Source organism: Cloeon dipterum, chromosome 4, assembly GCF_949628265.1.
Source record: "Cloeon dipterum chromosome 4, ieCloDipt1.1, whole genome shotgun sequence".
NCBI lineage: Eukaryota > Metazoa > Arthropoda > Insecta > Ephemeroptera > Baetidae > Cloeon > Cloeon dipterum.
Window position 1 is genome coordinate 14,102,406 of NC_088789.1, and position 14,953 is coordinate 14,117,358.

Genomic DNA, 14,953 nt, shown 5'->3' on the forward strand with positions numbered 1-14,953 from the left:
TGTCCTAAAGCAGGCGGTTATAAAATCTCTTCAAAATGAAATGAAATATTTTAATGAAATTAAAGATTCATAGTAGTTGGAAAAATGATAAATGAAATTAGCCCCCAACTTGAGCTATTTTGGCTGCCTTATAAATAACAGTATGCTAGTGTAAGATGCCAATGAGATAGTAAGTTGAGAAATTAAAATGGGCAGTTTTGAACACAATGTCATGTGATATTATTGCCTTTGATGAGTCGGTTGAGTCAGTGTATATGATCACCCCAAATGATGATATAACGTCGTCATCTCCCATGCTCTCCAACGGCGTCATACCCTCTTCCCTCCTGTCAATGAAGTCTTTGCTGCCTATGCCCTCGCTGAGCCGCATCTTATTTCTGCTTCTCACCGAGAAACATTTCTTTTGTGTACTTGTGCCTGGTTCACCTAATGAAGATGGTAGAGGTGGCTGGCAGGATACGCTTGCAAGAAAAGGAAAAAGTACCATTCACGCATGCATAAAGTACCAAAAATCTGTGAAGCATGGAAATGAAAATTATTATCTTGATTGTTCAAAAGACACTTTACACCAGGTTCTTTATAAGAGATAGCGCTGATCCAACTACCTATGTCCCCCAGACCTTGTCGTGGACATGATAGCTAAGTCAGATGGCTTCTTCCTTACCAGCCTTTGTGTAATGGCTGAATATTTTGATGCTTCTGCTTATGTCCCAAAGATATTCGCTTAAGAGCAAATCAGGATGTGAAACTGATAAGTTTTTAGCGCTATTCCAAGCTTCCGAGAGCCAAACTTGCAATTTACGCTGACAGAATGAATGAGTCTGTAACTTATATATTGCGTCAGCTTAAATAAAATTACTTTGGACGGTAGAGCGTTCCAAACTTATTCTTGTTGTGGTTATATTTCTTTGTATATAGAATCAATGTTATTCTGATGAAGGAAGTAAGTTCTTCAGATAAATTGCACATTTAACATAATTATCTTGATTGCTAACTTCATTTTTCAATGAGCATAAGTAACTGCTCATATTTGTTCATGTTTGTTACATGTGGTTTTAATAGACCCTGTAAGATAATCAGACAAATAAGTTCTGTCTTTGTTAATTTTGAAAAGTCACTAGGTAGTGCACTGTTTTATTGCTCAAATGAGAAGTCATTTAACCATATAAATAATTTGAGAGCCAATTTGGTAAGTTTCCTTCCCCACCAAAATTGAGACATCTTTGGAATCTTCGTTGATTCTGAATTCTGAATTAGGCTCTATCAACACCTTCCCTGACAGAGGTTTCCCAAATTCAGGCATTTTCCTGGGTCCAAGTTCAGTATCTTCATACCTCCAGAATTCCACAGCTCTTGGATCTGAAAATTTAAATGCCCGTTTTAATTTAAATATTCATATATTGACAACTAGCAAACCTTTGACTGCCCTGCAAGATTTAGCAAGTCTTGCTGCCAGTTTGCTGACATTGTCACCGTGCATAATCTTCAAATGTTCTGTGTAAAAGCCACTTGCAGGCACTGGATTGATAGCCTTGACAGTAACGTAAGGCTCGGTGGAGAAGGTGATGAAGGGCTGACCTGGGCAGCAGTCTTCCTTGATTTTGTCTGGGGCGCTATCTGTGTACTGAACCTCTAAGTTTTCCAACTGGAAAATTGATTATCCGTCAATGATTTTGTCAAGTTCTTTTAATTTGAATTTTACCTCCAGCGTGCTAGCCAAGTAGACCTGATGAGTGGTTATGACTTCTTGCTCACTGAAGTCCAGGGTCAGGTCGAAGGCCTCGACGCCTATTTTCTCCATCTTTTCTCTGGCTGCTTGTGCAAAAGGCATCACTCTCTTCATGTACTTCTTCAGCTCTGGGAGGGCACCCAGAGTGCTAGATACCACCTTGTTGTCAGGAAGACCTTTGTGCTCCTGTTCGACATTTAAAAATACAATCATACAAAATATAGATTGTAGGATATTTACTAACATTATGCAGCTTTTTCATTGTTGTTAAGACAGCACTCTGCCAAGGAGGGAAGGTTTTGGCCACCCAAACCACTCCTTTAGTTGGTTTTTCGGCTTTTTCCACTGGATCAGCTCCTTTCCTTGGTTTCTGCAACTGGTGCATGTAGCTCTTCAGATGCAGGCGGAAAGCATGGGCCGTGTCCATTAAGTAGATTGACGCTTTTACTTTAGTCAAGTTGACTTCTCCAGCTTCTGGCCAATTGGCTTTCACAATGCTGGAAGCCTAAGAATAAATAATAGCATCTTGAGTTTGACGTTCAGTGTGTTTCATCTTAAGAGCCACCTTTCCAAGCAGCTGCCAGACATGCTCGGCAACATGTGGGCAGATCGGAGAGAGCAGCAGGGCCTGTACTTCAATGAATCTGATGATCAAGTTGGCATGCATGCCATCAGAACTGAGTTCCCTGTACTTGTCTCTTGCAGCCTGCAGTTCAAAGAATCCAGTTCGGAGGGCTTCCTTGAAAAGCATGTTCTGATAGTTCTCCTTGGTTTCCTGAATTTTTAAGTTCAGTTCGCTGAAAAGAATTTAATTTTTTACTCAAATTGTCCGATTTTCATAGCTAAAAGAGCTAGGTGGCTGTGTTTCTCACCTCGAAAAAACTTGATCATTGAAAGTGTCAGCTTTACCAGTTCTGAGGGTAGATTTGTTGGCCAGCACCTCTTTCACCCACTCAATGAAAGCGTATAGACGAAGAATTCCTACAGTAGAACATCAGTTTGTAAGTGGCACTTTAGAAGTAAATAAATATTTACCAGCGTCAGCAGTGCTCTCAACGAAATTTGCATCCTCCACCGAATCGCCGGAGTCAGCAAGGCACAGTCGCATGCCATCTGCTGAGAACTTCTGAACTGCTTCAGCCAGAGTCAAGAAATTCCCCTCAGATTTGGACATCTTTAAATGAGAAAAGTATGAATTGATGGTTTAATTAGCCGCCTCTGACATAAATACTTTGGCAGAGTTGAGCAGCAGATGCCCATTGGCGCGGATTCCCTTTGGCCACTTGCTTTTGTCATCCGCCCACATAGCACAATGGATGTAAATAAGGTAAGTGAGATGGTTTTGGATCAAGTCTTTGCCAGAGCAGCGGAGATCCATAGGATACCAGAATTCAAACTCCTTTTTCATGGCATCCAGTGTTCCAGCAGGAATAGTGCTCTTTGGCTTCTTGGCCTTCTTAAAGAAAATGTAGTCCCAAACTTCTGGAGTCATTTGCTCAGGTCTAGATTAGGCATTCAATAAATAACAAAAACTATAATGTAATTAGTAAACACATACTTAATGTTGTATTTGTTTCCATCCCTCCCAGTGAAAGTTCCTCCTTGAAGGAAATGGGCAACAGTGTAGTATGCCATGTAGATGGTGGAGTCAGAAAGGGACTCGATGAGCCATTGTTCATCCCAGGGAAGCTTGGTGCCTATAAGTGCTTGTTTACTACCAATAATTATTACAAGTTTTGTGAATTACCTAAGCCATACGTTCTTGAGCAGGCATACTCATGAAGCCAGTTCAAAGTGGTCTGGAAATTGTTCCTGACTTCATCATGGAAAGTGTTGACACCTTCCAGAGCCTTCAATGCCTGAGCTTGCCACTTTTCCTCTCCATAATTCAAATACCACTGGTCACAATGAGCTACTACGCACTCTTCACCAGATCTTTAATGTTGAAAATAAGCATAGTTTGTATTATACAGCATGTTTGGTATATACCGTGACATGATCAATTTTTCTGGCTCCATGTAGATGAAAGCTTCTTTGCTGTCCACTAGTTTTTTCTGGACTAGCTTCTTGATATCTTGCACTTTCTTGCCCTTGAATTCCCCGTCTAGCATGACCTATGTAAAAAAATATGAGTAACTGGCTTCAATTCATAGAGTAACAGCTTACTCCATCATAGAATCCTTTCAAGTAGACCTTTGCCTTGGCGGTCTGCAATTTTTCTGTGTCGTTTTGACTCTGAATTTTGAACTCGTTATACACTGATACAGCACTAAGGGTGCCAATTTCAGGAACATCAATAATGGCGATCTAAAATTTATAATTTTTTCATTTGAAGACGCATTCTCATAGTCTTGTACTCACTGGTTCGAAAGGAAGCACCATTTCATCTTTGATGCCGTACTTCTCCCTCAATGGCTGCTTCTTTTTCAGGTCTTGCAGTGCAGCATAGTCATCGGGGGAGTCAGAAGGAACGCTAGTGACCACCCCTGTGCCCTTGTCCTCTTTGATAGTCAGCATGGGCAAGGCATAGATGGTTTTCAGGGACGTCAGTGGGGCTGTCAAACCAGCGCCAAGAATATCCTACAATCATACCAGCTAATTTTTAATTTTGAACATTTGAAATTATTAAAAATTCCCAAACTCAAAATAAAATCAATATCTTTAAATATTTTCCAGATCAAAGGATATACCTCGTTAGCTTTTGAAATGCATTCATGCAACTTATATTAAAAAGATTGGGTACGATCCTCAAAATTAAAAGTCTTGAAATTGCCCTATTATTGTGCAAATAATAATCATGCTTCAATAACAGATTGAGTAGCAAAAGCACCAAGGCTTGAGTGTAATTTAACAAAAATATCTCAGGAATAATTTTAAATCTAACTGTGCATTGTGTCAAATAATAGATAAAAAAGAGCCATTTGACTAAAATTGGTTGAAATTGTACCTGTCCAGTAAGATGCAGCTTCAAATTAATCTGTCCGTCCTTTTCAAAAAAGCCTTGATAGGCCATGTTGCGAGCAGCCCTCTCAGTGCTGATAAGAACTTCACCATCTTTGGACAGACTAGCGATGTACTTCATGTCCGGGCGCACCCAGCAGTTTGTCTGTCCATACATGGTTTCTGGACGCAAAGTTGCGGCAACCAGGAAGATGGGGTACTTGGAGATAGATCTGCAGATTTGCACGTTGTTCACAGGAGAAGTTCCAAATATAAGCGCACCTACTTCAGCTTCTCTGGATAAGGCTCCTGGACCTTCATCTTGATCAGAGTGTACTCCTGGGGACCAACGCCCTCACCAGAACTGCGATCGTGGTCCATGCATGGCTGGCCATCTCTGGGTGAAAAGATGGTGTATCTCTTTCCGTATTGGATTTTTCCCTTCTCTTTCAGGCGAATGAATTGCCATCTCACAAATGAGTCGTAGAATGGGTTAGCATCGGTTGTGATGAATGTTCTCCTCCAATCCACCTGTGATGTTTCAAATTCAACTCATTTTCATAGTATGCAACATTAAATTATTTTCTGATTAAAACATGACATAATAAATTAATCTAATGTGTTTTTGTTTGATAGCTTTGAGTAAAAAATATGATTTATCTTGAATATAGAATAATTAGATAAACCTTTAAAACAATTTGATTTCCTCTCAATCATGTTAGACCAGTAATTTAAATTAACTTAATAACTATCATAATGCCAGTGGGTACTATGAAGTATTTTATTTATTACGTGAACTCCGATGGATTTGAGGTCGCTGACAGCAAGTGGTGGGAAGTACTGGAGCCAGTGCTGGGGGTCTGCAAACTCCTTAATTTCCTCATCTTTGAGGCCAAGACTCTTCATGATTTGCCATTGGAATTTAGCTGTTCCAGCTTTAGCAAGAACTTTGCTCTTCTTTCCCTTGCTCTTGTCTTTGATTACTGGCTCCAATGACTCAACTATCTCAACAGCCACCTCCTCAGTGGGGAACACAGGAGGGTAGCCATATGTTTCCATTTCCCTTTTAAGCTTGTCTGCACAGGCCTTGATGGGCATTCCTGTGCAGTGAAGGCCAAAGGGGAAAAGAACTCTTTTGCCAAGCATTCTTTGGAAGCGAACGGCAAACTAAAGAATATTTAGGGAATATTATAAGAGTAATAATACATGTATTTATTTAAATAGAAAACAAACCTCGCATTTCGACATTGAAAACGTGTGTCCCAAGTGAAGCCGCCCGTTCATATAAGGGTACGGGAAGGTGGCAAAAAATTTCTCATCATTGCTCTTCTTTGGTTTTTCTGGAGCGTCCGTCTCATTTATTTTCTCCTTTTCCCATCTCTCCTGAACGTCCTTCTCAATCTTCTGCAAGTATTCGACTTTAAAGGTGCCCTTCCTATCACTGCTAGCAGCCTGCAAGAGAGTTAGTATGTATTAAGAAGAATACATAACATGTAATTCAAACCGCGTTGCAAAAATAAATTTCAATTTCTTAACACTAATAAAACCAGCGAATTATCTTCTATATCATTATTATTACTGTTTCTCAATTTTGTCATTTGCAAACATTTTTAGCATAGTCAATAAAATTAAAAAGCATTATTTGAGGAAAGGCAAACAACTTTTTAAGAAAACCCGGTCCAGAGGGATGATAGAGCCCCAGCGGGCCCAGAAATCCATTTAAAAGTCACTGAACCTCACATAAAATTAATATCTTACCATATTGTTTTGCAGAAAAACAATCTAAACTGCAAGGAAGCTGACGAAATAGGCCTTGTTATTTCAAAGTGTATGATATTTTAATTGCACGGCAATTTTCGTGATTTTGTGTTGTCGCTCGCTAGTGACAACAGAACAGCTGGGCATTCCACGTGTCGTGCTTCTCGTTTGATGTTGATGCCGGTCTGGCAGCAGCACCGTCGCTAACTCCAACTCCATCTTTTATCTCTTGCAAGCGACGGAGACGACCATAACACGTGGTTTTGTTGCCTGAGCCTGAGGTTTTGGTTATTTTCAGTCGATCGCTTGCTGCGGAATTTTGACTTCGAAATTTTTGCAAATACTTAGTCCTTTGAACAACTTGTCAACATGGTGAACCGAAAGAAGAAGGTACGTTTTCTACAAAATATTAATTGATATCTATGCGATTTATTTGAGGTGCCCTTTCTGTGTTTTCAATATTAAATGATATTAATTTTCAAATTTTTTATTGTTAACTGATTTATGAATTTAAATTTTCAGTATGAGGCAGGAACTGCTCAACGATATATTACGAGGAAGTCTGCAATGAAAAAGCTTCAACTGACTTTGAAGGACTTCAGGAAAATGTGCATTTTGAAGGGCATTTACCCTAGAGAGCCATCTAACAGGAGGAAGGCACAAAAGGGAAAGACGGGCGTCAAAACCCTCTACCATGCCAAAGACATCAAATTCCTCAGCCACGAACCCATGATTTGGAAACTCAGGGAATACAAGGTAAAGATTCACACAAACTTGACATTGATATATCCTTAAATTTTTCTCAATTTAATACTAACATACAATTTTTCCTTCAGATATTTGCACGCAGAATGGGAAGAGCAAGAGCTATCAGAGATTTTGAAAAAGTTCATCAGTACATAGATAGCCACCCCACACTGACGCTTGACCACATCGTGAGAGAAAGGTAAAACTACTAAACTTTTCAATGTATTAACAGCTTATTGATACCTACAAACCTCATTCCACTTTGCAGATATCCAACTTTTGTGGACGCGGTGCGTGACATGGACGACTGCTTGACTCTTTGCTTCATGTTCAGCACATTCCCTAGCATTAAGCACGTGAGACGAGACTTTTCTGCACTTTGCCGTAGACTCACAGTGGAATTCATGCACTACGTAATGGCTGCAAGGGCTCTTCGCAAGGTATTTATCTCCATCAAGGGTTACTACTTCCAAGCAGACATCAGCGGCCAGACTGTCACTTGGATCATCCCTCACGTCTTCCCGTACAAGGTTTGAGCTCAACAATGAAGTCTAAAGCAATATAATTAATGCTTTTTATCTTCAGCCCGAGTCCAAGGATGATGTGGATTTTAGAATCATGTCAACTTTTGTAGAGTTCTACACAGTGATGTTGGGCTTTATCAACTTCAAGCTGTACCATTCTTTGAATCTGTACTACCCTCCTAAATTCCCAGTTTCATCTAGTAAGTATTTATATTATTTGCTAAGATACCATTCTTTTAAACAAGAACAATTTATATTCATCTTAAAGAGTACATGATTTAATGCAGATATCTCCCAGTTTTGGTTATTCTCCAATCTCAGTTATAAGTTAATAATAATTTTACCGTAAGTGAGGTATATTATTTATATCTCCAAAAAAGGTTAGATGTTTGATCAACTTTAGTGATTCCCAATTTTTATAGCCTGTTTTTTCGATTGAATTAATCGCTTATTTGCATTAAACATGTGTCCTGTCTATATATGTTTGCTATTTTATTAATATGCTTCATGAATTTTCAGAGGATGCTGAGAACAAATTGCTTGTCGATCAGGACGTGTTCGTGTCTGAAAGAATCGCTGCGTTGAACTCCAATTTGCTCAACTCGGATGGTTCTGCTAACGAGTATGTTGAAGAGGAGTTTGACATGGATGACATCCACTTGGTAAAAACATACTGGGTTTGAGTTAATTGCAGAGTAGCTGAAACTATATATTTTTTAGACTGACGACCCAGAGAAAATTGCTGAAGCCCGTGAAGAGCGTGACAAGGTCAAGAACCTAAAAACCCTCTTCAAGGGTCTGAAGGTGTTTGTTGGAAGAGAAGTGCCAAGAGAGCCAGTCGTTTTTGTGCTCCGCTGCTTTGGTGCTGAGGTTTCTTGGGATCCTCTGCTATTTGTTGGATCCACTTTTGATGAGCATGACACCAAAATCACTCATCAGATCGTGGACAGACCTTCATTGGACAGGACTTACCTTTCCAGGTAAACTTTTCATTTTTTATTTTTGCGTGTTTAACTGTTACAAGTTCGGCTAAGTATGATGATTGGCACAAAGCATTATTGATAACTCAATCATTTGAGGATCATAATTTCAAATCTATAAATCTAATATTCGTCAATTTTTCTTTCAAACACAGGCTTTCCAAGCATTGCATTTTTCTATGATCTTCAAATTTTAAATATTTATTGGTCCAAACAATCAGACTTCTTGCTTTACAACCTACTCTGTATCTTTTTACTGGTTTTTGCCAGCTGCTGTAGCTCTTATTTCATGAAACTAAGCACACCAGTTTTACCAATGTGTTCTTTCCCTGAATTGTTTTTGGCTGCTAAAAGACATTCTATGAGTGCCCATATTTGCATTTTTATGTTGTGTCCTTTTTTCTTAATGCTTGTGTAGAAGCTCATTCTTCTGTATTTTAACAATCACCAGGTACTATGTCCAGCCACAGTGGATATTTGATAGCGTCAATGCGAGGAAATTACTCCCTGAGGTTGACTATCTCATGGGCAAAACTTTGCCACCTCACTTGTCACCATTCACAATTGTCAGAGATGGACAATATCAACCTCCAGAAGAACAGGCTCTGAGGGAAGGCGTGCCCTTTAAACCACAAGGTACTTAAAATAAATTCCTTACATTTAATATGAATGATTTTATTTTTGTCCATTAGAGTAAACTTAGAAATTGAAACTCAAGGCAGTGTATAGTGACGTAAAAAATCATACTCAACTCTTTCATTGTTTTAATTTTTGCAGCTATGAATTTCAAAAATTTATTTTAAGCTATTTTATACATTGCTTTAAGTAATTTAATTCTGTATGTTAGTTCTTGAAGAAGAAAAGTCGGAGGATGAAGAAGAGTCTGAAAATGATGAGGAGGCTGGAGATGATGATGACAAGGAAGAAGATGTCAATAGTGATGATGATGATGATGATGATGACGACGATGACGACGATGATGATGAAGAAGAAGAAAACGAAGATTCTGACGAAGACGAAGATGAAGAGGCGAAAGCAATTTCCTCAAAAGAGCTTAAGGTATGTCCTATTAATTTGAACCACCATTTTGGAAATTTAATGTACGTTTTGACATGCAGGTCAAGCAAATGGCTGTCAAAGCTGGGGAACTGGCAAAGGAGAATCCTCGACAGCAACAAATTGATGAAGCCGCACAGCTTCGACTGAGGGAGAGAATGATCGCCCGAAAGCACAGAAAATTGTATAAGAGCATGATGAAAGGACGCAGGTCAAGACAGCATGAGATCAACCTGCTCACGAAAAAGCGGAAGGCCATTGACGAAGAGACAAAGGCAGCCAAGAAGAAGACAAAGAAGAAGAAACAACCTGCAGATAAGTGAATCTTCTTGTAATAAACATATTCCTTGAATTTTTCACTTGATGGTTTCTTTTCTGAAATATAATCCTTGAGGTAAAGCAGCTCTGGTGTTTTTCGCATAAAGAATCAAACATCATGAATTATTTTTTAAATATTTCTAATAATGTATTTTTCGTTTTTAACATGGACTTTGCAAATGCTTTTTTGGTTAGGTCTATTTACAATGCAAATTATTAGTTGTTGTCCTTAATTATTAGCACATTATAGTGTCTACTCTATACACATCATCGTGGCGCGTCTCAAATAAATTATTACGTTCATTATAGGGAAGGAATTTTATGCCACAATTGGCACCACTATTACTTTTTTGCTGCACTTATGAGTTCGTCAATGCAGTTGTCACTGTTGAGACAAAATGATCATTTGCTCACCTAGATATACACAAATTGCGTTTTTTCTCTCTTGAGTTACATGACACAATTAATTATAATATCTTTACACAAGTATTGCTCGTTTGGCTCACCAGTAATCGAAGACCCCCACGCAAGAAAATAAGAGATTTTCACTCTGTTTTGACATTTCTTATACAAATCATGCAGTCTCATTTGTAATAATCATCTTATCAGATCCCCCGAGAAACCCATATAACTCGCACGGAGGCGGAAATCAACACTAAATATCATGAGTGTTTTATCTGTAGAGTTTGATTTTCATTGATCGCGCTTCCAATGCTTGCTATTAATCAATCCAACTAGCATTTGGGTCTAATTAGTGACTTTGGGGGACTACAAAACGTCATCTTTTTGTTCACATTTTGCTCGCCGAAACGATGCATGCGAAATTGAGTGACAGCTTCCCTTTTTTACAAATTGGAAGTGCTGCAGACTGAGAGATGAGGTTCTACTCCATCCTAGTATCGAGATTTTGCATTAAAAGAGAAGAGCAGCATGTTTGTGTAATGCACTCTAACACTCCAAGTCCGCATGATTTCTCAACCGTTTTTGTCGTTTTCACTTTAGAAGCAAGTTACAGCCAAGAAATTAACAAACAAAAACGAAGATGTGAATAGCTTCACACATTATCAGCTAATAAAACCATTTTAAAAAATAATAATTTATAAAAAACATTTTTACAAGTTACAGTTCAGTTTTCGTAAAATCACAGATACAAAAAAGACGCGAAGATATATTTTCTCGATTCGTACTGACTGAAGTTTGAGAGAGATAGAGAGAAAGAGGGAGTGTTTGTGGGTGTGAGAGAGAAAGAGAGCTAGACAAGAGTTTGTCTGACCGGCGCCGAGACAGCAGTCTTTGTCCACAAGTAGCAATGGTGTCTACCCTGTTATTCTTAAACACAAGTAGGAAGAGGCCTTCTCAAAATTTTATTCATCTCAACGCCACATCGTAGAAAAAGTTTGTCTCACTTGGGCGAAAACCTCACTTGTGAGCTCGTCCTTGTAAGCTCCTAACTAGAGTATCACTTGATAAAGGACCTGCCAAGTCGAGCTAGTGCCTTAGTCTCATTATCCACTGACCACTTTTGATACCGACAAAATTCAAGCCATACCGCGGTGGAATGGAACCAAAATCACGGTCCGTTCCATCTACACCGATCCTGGTCAGAATACAAAAAGTAGTCACTCGAACACGAGACGCAAGGTTAGCCCGGCCGGGCGAGGGGTCCTTTAAATTCCTCACGCGTCGTGGTGCGAGTGCGAGCGTTTGCTCTTGCGTCGCTTGCGCTTGTCGTCGCCCGCTTTCAGGAAGCGGACGTTGGACGGGTCGTCGGCCAACTGCGGATACTTGTGGATGCTGTGCGCCTCGACACCTTCGTAGCCGTACACCGAGCCGCGGCTCTCCAGCTCCGTCCTCTCGTCTTCGGTCCAGTTGATGCGGCCCGGGAAGCCAGAGGACAGCAACTGCTTCTCGATCTCCCAGGCCTTCTCAACGGCCCGCTTGTGCGCGTGCCGAAGCACACGTTGCCGCTCCTGCGCGGGGTCAGCGCCGTACCTGATGAAGACAGCTGCTTCTGAGTTGTGCACGCGCAGCTCGGGACTGCCTTTGTGCTCGGTCTCGTGCGTCGACACATTGAATAGGCCGCCCAGACGACGCAGCTCCTCCTGGTCGTCGCGCATCTTCAGCGCGTTGTCCTTGACAAAGTAGAACACCGCCTGCGAAAAACGGGAGTAGTTGGTGTTAAGAAAGGAAGAAAATTTAAATTGTGATTTAAAAAATAATTAAGTTCTTAAGCAAATAATTCATATTATGACAACCCTTACCTGGTCGTGATTGCTCAGCCGCACGTCCAGGAGATGCGAGTTATTGAACACGGATGAGACGACGTCCTGGATAGGTCCATTGACACCGCCTTCCACGATGCTGACAAGCGCTCGTCCGTCAACGCGTGAGATCATGAGTCCCTCACCAAAAACGCCTCTGCGCGATGCAACCCGCGGCAGAAGGTTGCGGGTCTTGGGCTCCAGCTTGAGCAGTGGCTTCGGGATGAATCCAAGCTCCTGGAACTGCTCGTTGATCTTTTCAGCGATGCACTGCAAGCCAGAGATGACTCCAAATTGCGGCATCAGCTGCGACGATGTGACCATTGCGGTTGGGCGGTACACTGAGCGGGATGAGTAAGACGAACCCATCATTTGCGACACATCATAGCCGTAGAGGGTCAGCCAGCTCGCCAAGTCTGCAATGGTAAGAAAGAGCGTTTAGATTTTCATTGAAATAACATCACATAAAATTGTTTATCAGTCATAATATTATAAATACCTCTCTTTTTATAAAAAATTATCCAAGCATTATTCAGTAAATTTATGTATTTTATTACTGACTCATTTAAAAAACTTCAAAATCGTCTTGCTGAGTTATTTTATAACTATTTAACTTAGATTTGAAAATAAATTGAACTGTGACGTAACGACTAATTTTACTACCGTCAATGAGGAAGGCCTGACTTACCAGCCATGTAATTAATAGGTGCTCCACTGTTGATAGGATCGTTGTTGTTGAATCGATAGATGAAGACGTCTGTAGGCGTTGTCAGCTTGTTGGCAAGGTCCTCCCAGGCAGGAGTCATCCACTGGGAAACCACAGGGTCGTAGAGCCGCCTCCTGATGTAGACCAGACCGGTGCTGGGGTCCAAGATGCCGCCGTGGAAGTCGACTGGCAGGTACAAGTCCGGTTTGGTGTCCTTGATCACTTTCCCGAAGGGCGTGCGCGTGATCTGCTTGACCAAGTTGCCGACCATGTCGAAGACGGCGATGGGAGAACCGTTCTGGTCGCAGGCCACATAGTACCTCTTGTCAGCCGTCTCGATGGCGATTAGCACCTGCCGCTGGTCATACAACAAACGCGTCGTCTTGCCCGTCTTTGGCGTGTGCACGTGTGTGACAAGGTCTTCGGCGCTGGGGTTGGCATAGAAGAACTGCGTCACCTGGCCCTTGTTGTCCCGCATGGCGAGCAGTCTGCCACGCTCGTCGTAGTGGTACTTTGTCTGGAACTTGCCCTTCTCGATCGCAAGCACGAGGAAGCCGCGCGCTGTATAGCTGTACTTTTGCTCACCTCTGCGCGCCACAAAGCCACGTCCATCGTAGCTGCAGAACTCGACGTCGCCAACCTGCACGACGCGGTCACCGCTGTCGTAGCCAAGCGAGATTTTGTCGCCTTTGTCGAGCGTTCCAATCACGTTGCCATTTTCGTCATATACAAACTTCCAGTTGTTGTCTCCGGACACTTCAAGGAGGTGTCCATCGCTGTTGTACTCAAACTTGTCGGTTACTTTGCGTCCTTTGACTTCCATCACCTGCGCACTGATGCGGTTGCGTTTGTCGTATTCCAGCTCCACTCGGAATACATCAGATTGCTTGATGTTGATAAGGAAATATTTCAATCGGCCATGCGAGTCCCACTCAGTGATGGCGAAGAATTGCTTGCTCGCGTCTTGCATCACCGACTTATTGAACGTGTTCTTGTAAACTCGAAGGTCGCTCACGCTCTCCAGCATGCCCTGGTTCTGATTGTATTTCAGCTTGAGCGAGGGAAGCTGTTGGCCGCTGATCTCTGCGTCAATGGTGGACAGCCGCGCGTTTCCATCGTACTGGTACTTAAATTGCGCGTTGGACAGGTCTGATTTGGCACCAAACTTGAGTCGCTCTTCCTTCAAGATGCCTGCGTGGTGACGATATTCTTGTTTCAGCTCGTAGCCAGGTTCCGTCACGGTCGCCGATTTGACTAAGCCCGTCGACTCATGGTAGGTGTACTGAGTGGAAGAGAGACCGGCAAGGATGTTCTCCAGCTTGCCAGTGTCATCGTAGGCGTAGACGACCTTGCCAGTTTGATGCGGGTAAACCTTAGCCAGGATCTGACTGTTGTCGTTGTACATGATTTCATACGGATGCCTGCTAACTGGTGAGCTGTAACGGTACTTGAAGAAGCCCAGAGAGGTTTGCAGAGAGAATTGATGGATGTGCCCTCTCGGTGTCGTCAGCCTTTCTAGAGCACCGCCCTCATCATACTTCAAGAAGTAGTCACTGCCTCGTGGTGTTGTCACCTTCAAAGGCTGCAAGAAAGGAAAATATTTCAGAAGATGTAGGTTGTATTATTTTTCAATTTTCAAAAAATTTTAATTTTAAAACTTAAAAAACAATTGATTTTAAAATTTGATTTAATTTTAAATATTTGAAAAAGGATAGCTAAATTTTAACTCACCAAGCTGCTGAACGTGTCCTTGAATGAATATTTAACAGCAGAATTGTCACTGTAGCGAATTTCAAATAGGCGGCCAGCCCTGTCGAACACATAGGTCTCTGATAGCTCTCCCCATTTCCAGCTTGATATGCGGCTAAATCTGTCATACTCCAACTCCACTGCCTCAAACGCCCCTCTGCTGCAAAATTTAATTTGAAAATTAA

General features: G+C 41.4%; 3 protein-coding genes across 7 annotated transcripts in view; 1 reads left to right on the top strand and 2 right to left on the bottom strand.

The window, feature by feature from the left end:
• Nucleotides 1-1,089: 1,089 nt before the first annotated feature.
• Nucleotides 1,090-6,581, bottom strand: LeuRS (Leucyl-tRNA synthetase). Its single transcript, XM_065491630.1, has 18 exons — nucleotides 6,428-6,581; nucleotides 5,903-6,121; nucleotides 5,462-5,836; nucleotides 4,956-5,200; nucleotides 4,677-4,902; nucleotides 4,091-4,309; nucleotides 3,896-4,036; nucleotides 3,719-3,843; nucleotides 3,477-3,664; nucleotides 3,288-3,426; nucleotides 2,961-3,231; nucleotides 2,765-2,903; nucleotides 2,602-2,710; nucleotides 2,295-2,526; nucleotides 1,974-2,234; nucleotides 1,703-1,915; nucleotides 1,417-1,645; nucleotides 1,090-1,359 (listed from the first exon to the last, which is right to left on the bottom strand). The coding sequence occupies exons 1-18, from the start codon at nucleotides 6,428-6,430 to the stop codon at nucleotides 1,154-1,156; spliced, it is 3,540 nt and encodes a 1,179-aa protein (XP_065347702.1). The 5' UTR covers nucleotides 6,431-6,581; the 3' UTR covers nucleotides 1,090-1,153.
• A 74-nt stretch (nucleotides 6,582-6,655) lies between these two features.
• On the top strand, nucleotides 6,656-10,093 carry LOC135944586 (pescadillo homolog). The gene is made up of 10 exons (XM_065491631.1): nucleotides 6,656-6,817; nucleotides 6,950-7,183; nucleotides 7,264-7,373; nucleotides 7,443-7,704; nucleotides 7,760-7,898; nucleotides 8,218-8,360; nucleotides 8,419-8,678; nucleotides 9,130-9,314; nucleotides 9,526-9,737; nucleotides 9,797-10,093. Exons 1-10 carry the CDS (start codon nucleotides 6,797-6,799, stop codon nucleotides 10,055-10,057), a joined length of 1,827 nt encoding a protein of 608 aa, XP_065347703.1. The 5' UTR covers nucleotides 6,656-6,796; the 3' UTR covers nucleotides 10,058-10,093.
• An 82-nt stretch (nucleotides 10,094-10,175) lies between these two features.
• Ten-m (teneurin transmembrane protein Ten-m) overlaps nucleotides 10,176-14,953 on the bottom strand; it is a 227,306-nt gene continuing 222,528 nt past the window's right edge. For all 5 annotated transcript variants that reach the window (XM_065491629.1, XM_065491628.1, XM_065491626.1 and 2 more), the window contains 4 exons: nucleotides 14,751-14,928; nucleotides 13,002-14,601; nucleotides 12,314-12,729; nucleotides 10,176-12,205 (listed from right to left, as the gene is read on the bottom strand). In XM_065491629.1, the coding sequence (XP_065347701.1) occupies nucleotides 11,729-12,205; nucleotides 12,314-12,729; nucleotides 13,002-14,601; nucleotides 14,751-14,928 (2,671 nt within the window). In that variant the 3' untranslated portion in view covers nucleotides 10,176-11,728. The remainder of the gene's footprint in view (nucleotides 12,206-12,313; nucleotides 12,730-13,001; nucleotides 14,602-14,750; nucleotides 14,929-14,953) is intronic.